The sequence below is a fragment of the Cherax quadricarinatus genome, chromosome 86, assembly GCF_038502225.1.
Source record: "Cherax quadricarinatus isolate ZL_2023a chromosome 86, ASM3850222v1, whole genome shotgun sequence".
Lineage (NCBI taxonomy): Eukaryota > Metazoa > Arthropoda > Malacostraca > Decapoda > Parastacidae > Cherax > Cherax quadricarinatus.
The window spans coordinates 9,945,437-9,960,965 of NC_091377.1; the positions used below are offsets into that span (position 1 = coordinate 9,945,437).

The window sequence follows — 15,529 nt, forward strand, 5'->3', positions numbered from 1 at the left end:
ATTTAGCCCTTCAGTAATAATCTTGTTTAAATTATTAATTTAGTATGGTTAAATTACTGTTGTGACTCACATAATTTTTTACTTAATAGGTAGAAAAAATTCGAAAGTTGTTAACAACTTTTGGAATCATAGAGAATGTGAAGGTTGGATGTGTGGAAGAGTTTCAGGGCCAAGAGAGAAGTGTCATCATCATCTCTACCGTAAGGTCGTCTACAGATTTAATAGAGGTAATATGAATGTGTTATATTACCTAATGAATACATTTCTTTTTATACCACATCAACTATTTCCCACCATCCCTCATTTAGTAGCTGTTTTGTCAAAAATGCATGAACATCAGACTTCAGATGGCCCTCCAAACAAACAACATCCCAATAGCATCCCCACCCATACTTCAGAGTATGCTTACTATACTTCCCATCTCCAGAACTCTTTTGTCCAATAGGCAGGATTATACAGTGGAACCTCAGTTTTCGTATGCTCTAGTTTTCGTAGGATTTGATTTTTGATGACTTTTTTCGTCTAAATTTTGTCCCAGTTTTCGTACATCTGCTTGGTTTTCGTAGAGTTGACAATGGCCTGTACCAAATGTGTCCGCCTGCCCATGCCCGCACAAAGCATCCCACGCGTTCTGACTCGGTCTGGCATTGTTTCTCATTGAGTGAACATTATCCCACACGTTTGGATAACATTTCGTAATGATCCATTGTTTTTTGTGCTTGTTTATTGAGTGCAACTGCTAAATAAGCCACCATGGGGCCAAAGAAAGTTCCGAGTGCCAGCCCTTTGATAAAGAAGGTAAGAAACATAATAGAATTCAAGAAAAAACTCGTAGCAAAGTACAAAAGTGATGTACACGTGGCCAATCTTGCCAGGATGTATGGGAAGTCCGCATCAATGATCAGTTCCATCCTGGCGAAGAAAAAAGAAATCAAGGAAGCTGATTTTGCGAGAGGAGTAAATGTGCTAATCAAACAGAGATCGCAAACAATCGAAGATGTTGAGAAGTTGTTGTTGGTGTGAATCAACGAAAAACAGTGGGAGATAGTGTTTCAGAGGCGATAATTTGCGAAAAGGCAGGCAGTTGCATGCAGATCTCGCAAAGAAAATGTCTGGAATGAGTGCTGCTGTTAGTGAATTTAAGGCCAGCAAAGGCTGGTTCGACAAATTCAAGAAGAGAACTGGCATACACAGTGTGGTAAGGCAGGGTGAGGCTGCAAATTTGGACAAATGTAGTGCCGAAGAATTTGTTGATGGATTCAAGGAGTACGTAGAGTCTGAAGGATTCCTCCCCCAACAAGTCTTCACTTGTGATGAAATAGGCCTCTTTTGGAAGAAAATGCCAAAGAGGACCTACATCATGCAGGAGGAAAAGGCACTGCCAGGATAAAAGCCTATGAAGGATAGGCTAACTCTTTTGTTCTATGGTAATGCTAGTGGGGATTTCAAAGTGAAGCCTTTACTGGTGTATCACTCTGAAAATCCTTGAGTGTTCAAGGAAAACAATGTCATCAAGAGTAAATTCTGTGTGATGTGGAAGGTTAACAATAAGGCATGGGTCGCGAGGCAAATTTTCATTGAGTGGGTCACTAAAGCATTTGGCCCGAGTGTGAAGAAATACCTCCTGGAAAATAAATTGCCACTAAAGTACCTCCTGGTAACAGACAATGCTCCTGCTCATCCTCCAGGCTTGGAGGAGTTTAGTTCATCACAGTGAAGTTCTTGCCCCCTAATACCACTCCTCTCATCCAGCCCATGTACCAGTAGGTCATTCCAAACTTCAAAAAACTCTACACCAAAGCAGTGTTTCAAAGGGGCTTTGAAGTGACGTCAGACACTGAATTGACCCTAAGAGACCTATGAAGGAATTGCTTCAATATCCTCAATTGCTTAAGCAATTGAAGGAGTGACTTCCAGGATGATGAACTATGCTTGGAGAGAAACGTGGCTGGAATGTGTCCTCGAGAAGGATTTTGAAGGGTTTGAGGCTGACTAATGGCCCTACGCATATTGTGGAATCTATTGTGTCTTTTGGGAAGCCCATGGGGTTGGATGTGAGTGGCCAGGATGTGGAAGAGTTGGTGGACGACCACAGGGAAGAGCTGACCACTGAAGAACTGCAGGACCTTCAACTGGAAGAGCAACAGACTGCAGCTGAGGAAATTGCTTCAGAGGAGGAAGAGAGAGGGAGGAATGTGCCTTCTTCAGTGATTAAGGACATGTGTGCAAAGTGGAATGAGTTGCAAAGTTTTGTGGAGATATATCACCCTAACAAAGCTGTTGCAAGCCATGTCTGCAACATGTTCAATGACAATGCCTTGTCCCATTTTAGGCAAATCTTAGAGACGCCAGAAACAGACCTCTCTGGACAGATTTTTTGTGCGACAGGAGTCCAGTGAGTCTCAAGCTGGTCCTAGTGCCAGTAAAAGACAAAGAAGGGAAGTAACCCCAGATAGGGCCTTGATACCTGAAGTCCTTATAGATGGGGATTCCCCTTTCAAGCAATAACCTCTCCTGCTCACCGTCTTCCATACGCCAACAAGAGTCTTCAGTAAAGGTAAAAGTGATGTTAAATGTTCATTTGTCCATTTCATTAGTCATTCATATTTATTTCTCATTGTTTTCTGTATGTAAAACTATAGCTATTCTCTATAAAATGTATTTTTTGTTAATATTTTTGGGTGTCTGGAACAGACTAATTGGATTTACATTACTGTATTTCTTATGGGAAATACAGTGGACCCCCGGTTAACGATATTTTTTCACTCCAGAAGTATGTTCAGGTGCCAGTACTGACCGAATTTGTTCCCATAAGAAATATTGTGAAGTAGATTAGTCCATTTCAGACCCCCAAACATACACGTACAAACGCACATACATAAATACACTTACATAATTGGTCGCATTCGGAGGTAATCGTTATGCGGGGGTCCACTGTATTGCTTCAGTTTTTGTACAATTCAGTTTTCGTCAGACTTTCTGGAACAGATTAATCACGATAACTGAGGTTCCACTGTACTGGAAAGCTGAATCAAGGATTTTGTCTTGCCAGTGCACCATATAAGATTTCACTCCTCTCCACAAAAATAAAGCATTTTATTCAAAATGTATGTACCACTCTTTGATGAAATAGATTCTTTTGCAGGGGAAGGGGGAGAAATAAAAAGTTGCTCTATAGTACAGCTTAACCTTTTTTGTTTTTATGTAAAATAAGAAACAATTGTTTTAGGTAGTAGGTTGGTAGACAGCAACAGCCCAGGGAGGTACTACCGTCCTGCCAAGTGAGTGTAAAACGAAAGCCTGTAATTGTCCAAGATTTCAGGTACGTCTTGCTACTTCTACTTACACTTAGGTCACACTACACATACATGTACATACAAGCATACATATACACACCCCTCTGGGTTTTCTTCTATTTTCTTTCTAGTTCTTATTCTTGTTTATTTCCTCTTATCTCCATGGGGAAGTGGAACAGAATTCTTCCTCCGTAAGCCATGCGTATTGTAAGAGGCGACTAAAATGCCGGGAGCAAGGGGCTAGTAACCTCTTCTCCTGTATATATTACTAAATGTAAAAGGAGAAACTTTCGTTTTCCTTTTGGGTCACCCCGCCTCAGTGGGATACGGCCGGTGTGTTGAAAGAAAGAAAGAAGAAGAAACAATCGTACAGTATATCATTTTGGTATGTGGTTTATCGTGTTTCAATGTACTTAATCACTACCTAGTGCCATGAATTTCACAATAAATTAGCTGTCTCCCACCAAGGCAGGGTGACTCAAAAAAGAAACTCCTTTGCCATCATTCAGACTATCACTGTCTTACCAGAGGCACGCAGATAAAACAGTAATAAAAGAATATGAAAATAAAAGAATTTACCTTGTTCTATCACTTGTACAGTAGGGCCCCACTTGTACGGCAGGTTAGGTTCCAGGCCACCACTGGAAAGTGGACATTCCCAGTAAGCAGAACGCCATTTTTTCACTTATAAATGCATACAAATGCCAGATAATGAGTTTGCACTAACATATATTAAGTGGCCCAATGCAATAAAATGCACATACAGTACTCTCATTACTTACCTTAAAATATGTGTAGTCTTAATGTAGGGCGAATAGTATTTATTTGTAGGAAGTCAGGTATAGGCATCTGGTGAGTGTAGGTAGACAGGAAGCCCACTGGCTCCCATTCCTAACATAATACAGCCTCTCCTCACTTAGCAACAGAGTTGCGTTCCTAAGACCACGTTGGTAAACAAATTCATCATTAAGCAAGGAGCATGCTATAATCATAGTGGGTTTGTGTCAACCATCTTTGATGTTGTTTTAATGTCACCTTTAAACTATAACATTTTTAGTATATTTTTAAATGTTTATACAGTAGTGGACCTCTAGGCTCTAAATTCTGCCAATCCATAAAATCATCTTATTTATCAGTATTAACCAAATCTGCCAAAACATCTGCTAATTAGTCTTATCATGTGACCTCCTGGCTTTTAATTATGCCATTCCATAAAATATTACCACCTGCACCATTACTTCTAAGGTAGATTTTGTGTGCAAAAGATTGTAAAACAGCTAACCACTATTCCTTGTCTAGTTTTAAGTATAGTTACTATGTACTATTATCTTATCTAGTTTTAATTAGTTTTAATAGTAGTAGGTTGGTAGACAGCAACCGCCCAGGGAGGTACTACCGTCCTGCTAAGTGAGTGTAAAACGAAAACCTGTAATTGTTTTACATGATGGTAGGATTGCTGGTGTCTTTTGTCTGTCTCATAAATATGCAAGATTTCAGGTACGTCTTGCTACTTCTACTTACACTTAGGTCACACTACACATACATGTACATGTTTATTTATACACACACATCTGAGTTTTCTTTGATTTTATCTTAATAGTTCTTGGTCTTATTACTTTTCCTTTTATATCCATGGGGAAGTGGAATAAGAATCTTTCCTCCGTAAGCCATGTGTGTTGTAAAAGTCAACTAAAATGCCGGGAACAATGGGCTAGTAACCCCTTTTCCTGTAATAATTACTAAAAAGAATAAGAAGAAGAAAATTGTCAAAGTGGGAAGTCTGAATGTGCGTGGATGTTGTGCAAATGATAAGAAAGAGATGATTGTGGATGTTATGAATGAGAAGAAGCTGGATGTCCTGGCTTTAAGTGAAACAAAGCTGAAGGGGGTAGGAGAGTTTCAGTGGAGAGGAATAAATGGGATTAGGTCAGGGGTTTCAAATAGAGTTAGAGCTAAAGAAGGAGTAGCAATAATGTTGAAGGATAAGTTATGGCAGGAAAAGAGGGACTATAAATGTATTAATTCAAGGATTATGTGGAGTAAAATAAAGGTTGGATGTGAAAAGTGGGTGATAGTAAGTGTATATGCACCTGGAGAAGAGAGAAGTGTAGAGGAGAGAGAGAGATTTTGGGAAATGTTGAGTGAATGTGTGGGAAGTTTTGAACCAAGTGTGAGATTAATGGTGGTTGGGGATTTCAATGCTAAAGTAGGCAAAAATATTGTGGAGGGAGTAGTAGGTAAATTTGGGGTGCCAGGGGTAAATGAAAATGGGGAGCCTTTAATTGAGCTATGTGTAGAAAGAGGTTTAGTAATAAGTAATACATATTTTATGAAGAAGAGGATAAATATACAAGGTATGATATAGCACGTAATGAAAGTAGTTTGTTAGATTATGTATTGGTGGATAAAAGGTTGATGGGCTGGCTCCAGGATGTACACATTTATAGAGGGGCAACTGACATATCGGATCATTATTTAGTTGTAGGGAGGAGGAAGTTCAATTCAATTCAATTCAATTCAATTCAATTCAAAATTTATTCTCTATAAGGATTACAATGCTGAGTTTACAGAATTTGGTTATTGTGTGGTTTACATGTAGTAAAATAATAATTACAGAGTGTACCACTAGAACACCTAGCATGGCTAGGCATTTCAGGCAGACTTAAATTAAATCTTAAGTTTAAAATATTACAAAATTATGAGGTTAGTTGGTATTATGGCTAAGTGACTAAATACTAATTTGTGAGTTTAACAATGTGAATGCTTTTGTTTTGCCACTATACATAGTTTCAGTATTGGAGTATCACAGGCCAACTTATGACTAGTTAAGATTCATTATTTTGAGATTGAGATTGATATTTCTGTTTATGGTCAAATGGGTGAGTGAGTGTAAGTGTTAACCACCAGGTGGTATTCGTGTAATTAGTTGACAGGGTGTATCAGGGAGATAAGATGTTTTCTGATGGTAGTTTTCAAGGTGATGAATGTGTCTGCAGTTTTAGAATTTTCAGGTAGGGTGTTCCAGATTTTAGGGCCTTTGACATACATTGAATTTTTGTAAAGGTTTAGTCGGACACGGGGAATGTCATAGAGATGTTTGTGTCTGGTGTTGTGCCTGTGGGTTCTGTCGCAACTATCAAGAAAGCGTTTTAGGTCAAGGTTAATATTGGAATTTAAGGTCCTGTAGATGTAGATTGCACAGTAGTAAGTGTGGATGTACTGAACAGGGAGTAAGTTTAGATCTATGAAGAGTGGGGGGGTGTGTTGCCAAGGATGGGATTTAGTGATTATTCGGGTGAGATATAAGCAACTATTGGCAGAAAGGTGGACTGGTGCAAATATGAGCAGTGAGGGGGTTGAAGAGGGTTGGAATAGTTTTAAAAATGCAGTATTAGAATGTGGGGCAGAAGTTTGTGGTTATAGGAGGGTGGGTGCAGGAGGAAAGAGGAGTGATTGGTGGAATGATGAAGTGAAGGGTGTGATAAAAGAGAAAAGGTTAGCTTATGAGAGGTTTTTACAAAGCAGAAGTGTTATAAGAAGAGTAGAGTATATGAAGAGTAAAAGAAAGGTGAAGAGAGTGGTGAGAGAGTGCAAAAGGAGAGCAGATGATAGAGTGGGAGAGGCACTGTCAAGAAATTTTAATGAAAATAAGAAAAAATTTTGGAGTGAGTTAAACAAGTTAAGAAAGCCTAAGGAACAAATGGATTTGTCAGTTAAAAACAGAGTAGGGGAGTTAGTAGATGGTGAGAGGGAGGTTTTGGGTAGATGGCGAGAATATTTTGAGGAACTTTTAAATGTCGACAAAGAAAGGGAGGCGGTAATATCATGCACTGGACAGGGAGGTATACCATCTTTTAGGAGTGAAGAACAGGATGTGAGTGTGGGGGAGGTGCTTGAGGTATTATGTAGAATGAAAGGGGGTAAAGCAGCTGGAACTGATGGGATCATGACAGAAATGTTAAAAACAGGGGGGGATAGAGTGTTGGAGTGGTTGGTATTTTTGTTTAATAAATGTATGAAAGAGGGGAAGGTACCTAGAGATTGGCGGAGAGCATGTATAGTCCCTTTATATAAAGGGAAGGGGGACAAAAGAGATTGTAAAAATTATAGAGGAATAAGTTTACTGAGTATACCAGGAAAAGTGTACGGTACTGTTATTGAAAGAATTAGAGGTAAGACAGAATGTAGGATTGCGGATTAGCAAGGAGGTTTTAGAGTAGGTAGGGGATGTGTAGATCAAGTGTTTACATTGAAGCATATATATGAACAGTATTTAGATAAAGGTAGGGAAGTTTTTATTGCATTTATGGATTTAGAAAAGGCATATGATAGAGTGGATAGGGGAGCAATGTGGCAGATGTTACAAGTATATGGAATAGGTGGTAAGTTACTAAATGCTGTAAAGAGTTTTTATGAGGATAGTGAGGCTCAGGTTAGGGTGTGTAGAAGAGAGGGAGACTACTTCCCGGTAAAAGTTGGTCTTAAACAGGGATGTGTAATGTCACCATGGTTGTTTAATATATTTATAGATGGGGTTGTAAAAGAAGTAAATGCTAGGGTTTTTGGGAGAGGGGTGGGATTAAATTATGTGGAATCAAATACAAAATGGGAATTGCTGATGATACTGTGCTTATGGGAGATTCTAAAGAAAAATTGCAAAGTCTAGTGGACGAGTTTCGGAGTGTGTGTAAAGGTAGAAAGTTGAAAGTGAACATAGAAAAGAGTAAGGTGATGAGGGTACCAAATGATTTAGATAAAGAAAAATTGGACATCAAATTGGGGAGGAGGGGTATGGAAGTAGTGAATGTTTTCAGATACTTGGGAGTTGACGCGTCGGCAGATGGATTTATGAAGGATGAGGTTAATCATAGAATTGATGAGGGAAAAAAGGTGAGTGGTGCATTGAGGTATATGTGGAGACAAAAAACATTATCTATGGAGGCAAAGAAGGGAATGTATGAAAGTATAGTAGTACCAACACTCTTATATGGGTGTGAAGCTTGGGTTGTGAATGCAGCAGCGAGAGGCGGTTGGAGGCAGTGGAGATGTCCTGTCTAAGAGCAATGTGTGGTGTAAATATTATGCAGAAAATTCGGAGTGTGGAAATTAGGAGAAGGTGTGGAGTTAATATAAGTATTAGTCAGAGGGCTGAAGAGGGGTTGTTGAGGTGGTTTGGACATTTAGAGAGAATGGATCAAAGTAGAATGACATGGAGAGCATTTAAATCTGTAGGGGAAGGAAGATGGGGTAGGGGTCGTCCTCGAAAAGGTTGGAAGGGAGGTTTTGTGGGCGAGGGGCTTGGACTTCCAGCAGGCGTACTTGAGCGTGTTCAATAGGAGTGAATGGAGACGAATGGTATTTGGGACCTGACGATCTGTTGGAGTGTGAGCAGGGTAATATTTTGTGAAGGGATTCAGGGAAACCGGTTATTTTTATATAGCCGGACTCCTGGAAATGGGAAGTACAATGCCTGCACTCTAAAGGAGGGGTTTGGGATATTGGCAGTTTAGAGGGATATGTTGTGTGTCTTTATACATATATGCTTCTAAGCTGTTGTGTTTCTGAGCACCTCTGCAAAAACAGTGATTATGTGTGAGTGAGGTGAAAGAGTTGAATGATGATGAAAGTATTTTCTTTTTGGGGATTTTCTTTCTTTTTGGGTCACCCTGCCTCAGTGGGAGACGGCCGACTTGTTAAAAAGAAAAAAAAAAGTATTAGGATTAGTTTGCCCAAAATGCCTCGGCATGATAGTGGCTATCTTTGTACTTAGCAAATCAAAATTGTAATTACATATTGTAACCTTTACAAAGAAATAAACTTTACTTGACTTTACTTTAATATACATTATTTAGGTATGCATACTAGTCAGAGAGCCCATCGTAAGTCTGAGTCGTCGGTAAACAATTATCTCACTAAGTGAGGAGAGACTGTATACAATATTTAAAGCAGCTCAGAGTAATATTATTACCATCGACATATCTTGTTCATTGAGTTTAATCCTTTCTAACAACTACCTTTATATGCCATCATAAATGAAGAGAGAAGTGATGAGAAGAAGTCATGCCGAGAATTGTAAACAAAGCCGAATGCATTAAGGGGAGTCACTTGGTCAAAGGCAGATTGATACACACTTTCTCTGGTGCTGGACCAGAGAAAATGTAATTTTTTCTCTCCATCTTGCTACCACACATCATATTTATGTGAAATTTATTGTACTGTGGGTGTATGTATCATGTTTATATGCTATGTAACATGTTTCTTTTATAATTTTGAAGAAAATATCATAGATGGATTAATGAAAATGTCTAAGTAGTAGGTTGGTAGACAACAGCTGCCCAGGGAGGTATTACCGTCCTGCCAAGTGAGTGTAAAATGGAGGCCTGTAATTGTTTTACATGATGGTAGGATTGCTGGTGTCTTTTTTCTGTCTCATAAATGTGCAAGATTTCAGGTATGTCTTGCTACTTCTACTTACACTCAGGTCACACTACACATGCATGTAGAAGCATATATATATATATACACACCCCTCTGGGTTTTCCTCTATTTTCTTACTAGTTCTTGTTTATTTCCTCTTATCTCCGTGGGGAAGTGGAACAGAATTCATCCTTCATAAGTCATGCGTGTTGTAAGAGGTGACTAAAATGCCAGGAGCAAGGGATAGTAACCCCTTCTCCTGCATACATTACTAAAGTTAAACAGAGAAACTTTTGTTTTTCCTTTTAGGTCACCCCGCCTCGGTGGGATATGGCTGGTTTGATGAAAAAAAAAAAAGTTTTCTCCTCTGGGTCACCCTGCTATGGCTAGTGTGTTAAAAAAAGTTTTAGATTGGAAAGTCGTTTGAGTCATGATGTTGATTCTTCGCTGGAATAAGCTTGAGAATTAGTAATAATGAATATATTTTCTGTGCGTGACCCTGCCTTAATGTAGTTATAATTCTAACCTTAATTTTTATGGGGGTTGATGGGTAAGCCAGTGGAAGGCCTCGGTCAGATGACCTAAAGCTCCAAATCTTACATAACCTAACCTTGCCTTGGTGGAAAACTACTAAATGTGTTAAAAGTGGAATTAAATAAATGAGATAACACATTTATCACAAGTGGAATTAAATAAGTGTGGATAACACATTTATGGTATGTGTTATGATGTGATTATTTTCTCAATGCAGGTTGACGTACGACACAACCTTGGATTTGTGAAGTGTCCGAAGCGCTTTAATGTGGCTGTGACAAGAGCACAAGCACTTTTGGTTGTGGTAGGCAATCCTCTCTTACTCAGCTTAGATAACTCTTGGCACACGCTCATTAAATTTTGTCTTGAGAAAGGTGCTTATCGTGGCCCAGAATTAGACGTCACCGAGGATGATAATGTCTAGCTATGCACAGTAGTTATCCGATACATGAGATCACAGTATACTTAGTCTCACAATACTGAACAATACAAAGTATGTTTATAGCATGTATACATAGTATTCATAGCATGACTATCAATCAGCACCCTTACCGTAATCTCATTCTATAATTATTTGATAAGGAAAAGTAGAGTAAATTTTCTAATTATATTTATATAAAAAGAATATGTAATGAATATTTTGCAAGTACATAAATGCTACAATTCAGTACTTAATTTAAAAAATTAATGTATTTTAATTGTTTTTGTATACTTAGGTGGGTGTAGATTTATAATTTGTATTGTGCAGGTAGCAGTATTGAGGAACAATAAGTAGGTCATCACTTTGATACAGTGTATTGTGCAGTGATTGTCTGTATGGTAAGCATTTTTAATCTCTCTAGGAACTTTTCAAATTTTCCAACATAAAAAATTAATAGAAGCACATTATATTTGAAGTATAATTTAACATGCATTGATCATTCAATCTTGTTCACTGATCAGAAATTAGTTCATAAAAAAGTATAGTTCCTTCAGAAATTATAATTTAGTACATTAACCTGGAGTTTAAGGACTCATTTCCCATAGGTTCGAACTCCATCTCTTCCCTGGTTTTGGATATTGTACTTGAGTGTAATTATCACTTTTAAAGAGGCTTTGCAAAATTGTGGTTCTTAAAATGTCAGATAATAATAAGATGTTTATGTAGAAAAATTTAGTTTATAATATGATTATGAGTAGCATTTGGAGGTGTTAGTCAAGTATGTTGTCCTGACACTGGAGGTGTTAGTCAAGTATGTTGTCCTGACACTGGAGGTGTTAGTCAAGTATCTTGTCCTGACACTGGAGGTGTTAGTCAAGTATGTTGTCCTGACACTGGAGGTGTTAGTCAAGTATCTTGTCCTGACATTGGAGGTGTTAGTCAAGTATCTTGTCCTGACACTGGAGGTGTTAGTCAAGTATGTTGTCCTGACACTGGAGGTGTTAGTCAAGTATGTTGTCCTGACACTGGAGGTGTTAGTCAAGTATCTTGTCCTGACACTGGAGGTGTTAGTCAAGTATGTTGTCCTGACACTGGAGGTGTTAGTCAAGTATGTTGTCCTGACACTGGAGGTGTTAGTCAAGTATCTTGTCCTGACACTGGAGGTGTTAGTCAAGTATCTTGTCCTGACACTGGAGGTGTTAGTCAAGTATCTTGTCCTGACATTGGAGGTGTTAGTCAAGTATCTTGTCCTGACACTGGAGGTGTTAGTCAAGTATGTTGTCCTGACACTGGAGGTGTTAGTCAAGTATGTTGTCCTGACACTGGAGGTGTTAGTCAAGTATCTTGTCCTGACACTGGAGGTGTTAGTCAAGTATGTTGTCCTGACACTGGAGGTGTTAGTCAAGTATGTTGTCCTGACACTGGAGGTGTTAGTCAAGTATGTTGTCCTGACACTGGAGGTGTTAGTCAAGTATGTTGTCCTGACACTGGAGGTGTTAGTCAAGTATCTTGTCCTGACACTGGAGGTGTTAGTCAAGTATCTTGTCCTGACACTGGAGGTGTTAGTCTAGTATGTTGTCCTGACACTGGAGGTGTTAGTCAAGTATGTTGTCCTGACACTGGAGGTGTTAGTCAAGTATCTTGTCCTGACACTGGAGGTGTTAGTCAAGTATCTTGTCCTGACATTGGAGGTGTTAGTCAAGTATGTTGTCCTGACACTGGAGGTGTTAGTCAAGTATGTTGTCCTGACACTGGAGGTGTTAGTCAAGTATGTTGTCCTGACACTGGAGGTGTTAGTCAAGTATCTTGTCCTGACACTGGAGGTGTTAGTCAAGTATCTTGTCCTGACACTGGAGGTGTTAGTCAAGTATCTTGTCCTGACACTGGAGGTGTTAGTCAAGTATCTTGTCCTGACACTGGAGGTGTTAGTCATGTATCTTGTCCTGACACTGGAGGTGTTAGTCAAGTATCTTGTCCTGACACTGGAGGTGTTAGTCAAGTATGTTGTCCTGACACTGGAGGTGTTAGTCAAGTATCTTGTCCTGACACTGGAGGTGTTAGTTATGTATCTTGTCCTGACACTGGAGGTGTTAGTCAAGTATCTTGTCCTGACACTGGAGGTGTTAGTCAAGTATCTTGTCCTGACACTGGAGGTGTTAGTTATGTATCTTGTCCTGACACTGGAGGTGTTAGTCAAGTATCTTGTCCTGACACTGGAGGTGTTAGTCAAGTATGTTGTCCTGACACTGGAGGTGTTATGCAAGCATCTTGTCCTGACACTGGAGGTGTTAGGCAAGCATCTTGTCATGACAATGCAGGTGTTAGGCAAGCATCTTGTCCTGACACTGGAGGTGTTAGGCAAGTATCTTGTCCTGACAATGCAGGTGTTAGGCAAGCATCTTGTCCTGACAATGCAGGTGTTAGGCAAGCATCTTGTCCTGACACTGGAGGTGTTAGGCAAGCATCTTGTCCTGACAATGCAGGTGTTAGGCAAGCATCTTGTCCTGACAATGCAGGTGTTAGGCAAGCATCTTGTCCTGACAATGCAGGTGTTAGGCAAGTATCTTGTCCTGACAATGCAGGTGTTAGGCAAGCATCTTGTCCTGACAATGCAGGTGTTAGGCAAGCATCTTGTCCTGACACTGGAGGTGTTAGGCAAGCATCTTGTCCTGACAATGCAGGTGTTAGGCAAGCATCTTCTCCTGACAATGCAGGTGTTAGGCAAGCATCTTGTCCTGACAATGCAGGTGTTAGGCAAGCATCTTGTCCTGACAATGCAGGTGTTAGGCAAGTATCTTGTCCTGACAGTGCAAGTGTTAGGCAAGTATCTTGTCCTGACAATGCAGGTGTTAGGCAAGTATCTTGTCCTGAAACTGACTTCCAGTGTCTCAGTTGGTTTTGTACCTGTCTTTTTTCTTGGTAAATTTTAATATTTTTTTTTTATCATATTCTTTGTAACAACTTTTTCTCCTCTTTCAGTTGTTCTCAGTGTTTTTAATATGTTTATTTTTTCCATTTCTTCTTCCCAAATTCTACTTCTTTCCTTCTTTCATCTCTGCTACTTTACCCTCCATCTTTTTTCCTTTTCAATGCTCCCCACCATCTCTCTCTCTTTATTCTTTCCCCTCTTCACCATCCCTTTTGCACCCTTACCACCTTCCTCTCCTTGTCTTCTTCCCTTCTTAATTCCCCTTACCTTTCCTTCCTTTTCACTTGGATCTCCCTTCCCATCATCCCCTTATGTTCCTCTCCCTTTGTGTTTCTCACTTCAACCAACCCTAATTCCTCCTCTTCCACTCACTGCTCTTCCTTCTACTCTGCTTCTTATGTTAACCAACCGGTGTTTGAGGGCTGCTGCTTCCATATCCAGTCAAACGTATAGAACATTTTAAGAATATGTAAAGCTAAGTAGGTTCACAAAAATGTTAAGATAATAAGCCATGCACAGAATATTTGTGGAGCTGTGGAAATTTTGTGTTAGCCAAGAGTTGTATTGCTTTTAAATGACACATTTAAAAGTCAGTCTTGGTTACCCAGTTGTACAACGAGATGTGTTAATATTTTCTGAATGTACTATTGGTATGAATACTGAGATATTGCCTAATCCCTCAGGGTTTAATATATGTATACTCAGTGGTGCTGAATATTTGTCGTATATCTACCAGTAATTGATAATATTTCAAGAATTGTGGGAATGATGTAGTAGTTACATTTGTCTCTATTTTGTTCTTTCAACACTAGAAGGTTAGTGTCTAAGTTGTAGTGCTACAATGTAAGTTTGATGTGCTCTAATTATTATTTTTGATTATGGTCAGTATGGCAGGCTGTGAAATGTACTGGTAACTTACAATTTTACTTAAGCATTTAGGTAATGTTTGTTACATTTTATAATTAAAATGTTTATGTAGGACTCAGTGTTTTTTTTTTTTTTTTTTAGTAAGTAATTTGCAGCTATACTGATGATTCAGTGCAACAAAGATCTCAGTTTTAATAAAAGATATTTATTTTATTCCTTTTCCTGTATAACTGAACTGCCCTGGAAATTATATGGACAGTATAACATATTTTTTTTGGCTAATACAATCCAAATAAGTCTGAGTGTATAGCATAATTACTGTTGAAAATGTTAGGGATATAGAGAATGAATAGGATTTATTTTTAAATGTGAATCTTAGAGGCTAGGAACTGTTATCTTACCTCAGCTCATTCCAAAGCCCAGCCCAATCTGAGGTATACTACCACCCCCAGGATGCCACCCACACGTGGATTGCAGAGGAACAAGGAAGATTTAGGAAAGGTAGGGAATGTGTGGACCAAATGTTTACAGTGAAGCATATAAGTTAAAAAAAATTAGATAAAAGTAAGAAATTATTTGTCATATGGTGGGGTAGGAGTCGTCCTCGAAAAGGTTGGAGGGAGGGGGTAAAGGAGGTTTTGTGGGCATGGGGCTTGGACTTCCAGCAAGCGTGCGTGAGCGTGTTCAATAGGAGTGAATGGAGACGAATGGTATTTGGGACCTGACGAGCTGTTGGAGTGTAAGCAGGGTAATATTTAGTGAAGGGATTCAGGGAAACCGGTTATTTTATATAGGCAGACTTGAGTCCTGGAAATGGGAAGTACAATGCCTGCACTTTAAAGGAGGGGTTTAGGATATTGGCAATTTGGAGGGATATGTTGTGTATCTTTATACGTATATGCTTCTAAACTGTTGTATTCTGAGCACCTCTGCAAAAACAGTGATTATGTGCAAGTGAGATGAAAGTGTTGAATGATGATGAAAGTATTTTCTTTTTGGGGATTTTCTTTCTTTTTGGGTTGCCCTGCCTCGGTGGGAGACGGCCGACTTGTTGAAAAAAAGAAA

The 15,529-nt window shown here is 39.2% G+C and overlaps 1 protein-coding gene across 1 annotated transcript in view; it reads left to right on the forward strand.

The window, feature by feature from the left end:
- Positions 1-11,584, forward strand: part of LOC128703008 (uncharacterized) — a 76,866-nt gene extending 65,282 nt beyond the window's left edge. Inside the window, exons 15-16 of the mRNA XM_070103623.1 lie at positions 90-227; positions 10,465-11,584. Coding sequence (XP_069959724.1) covers positions 90-227; positions 10,465-10,671 — 345 coding nt within the window. The 3' untranslated portion in view covers positions 10,672-11,584. The remainder of the gene's footprint in view (positions 1-89; positions 228-10,464) is intronic.
- The last annotated feature ends 3,945 nt before the right edge of the window (positions 11,585-15,529 follow it).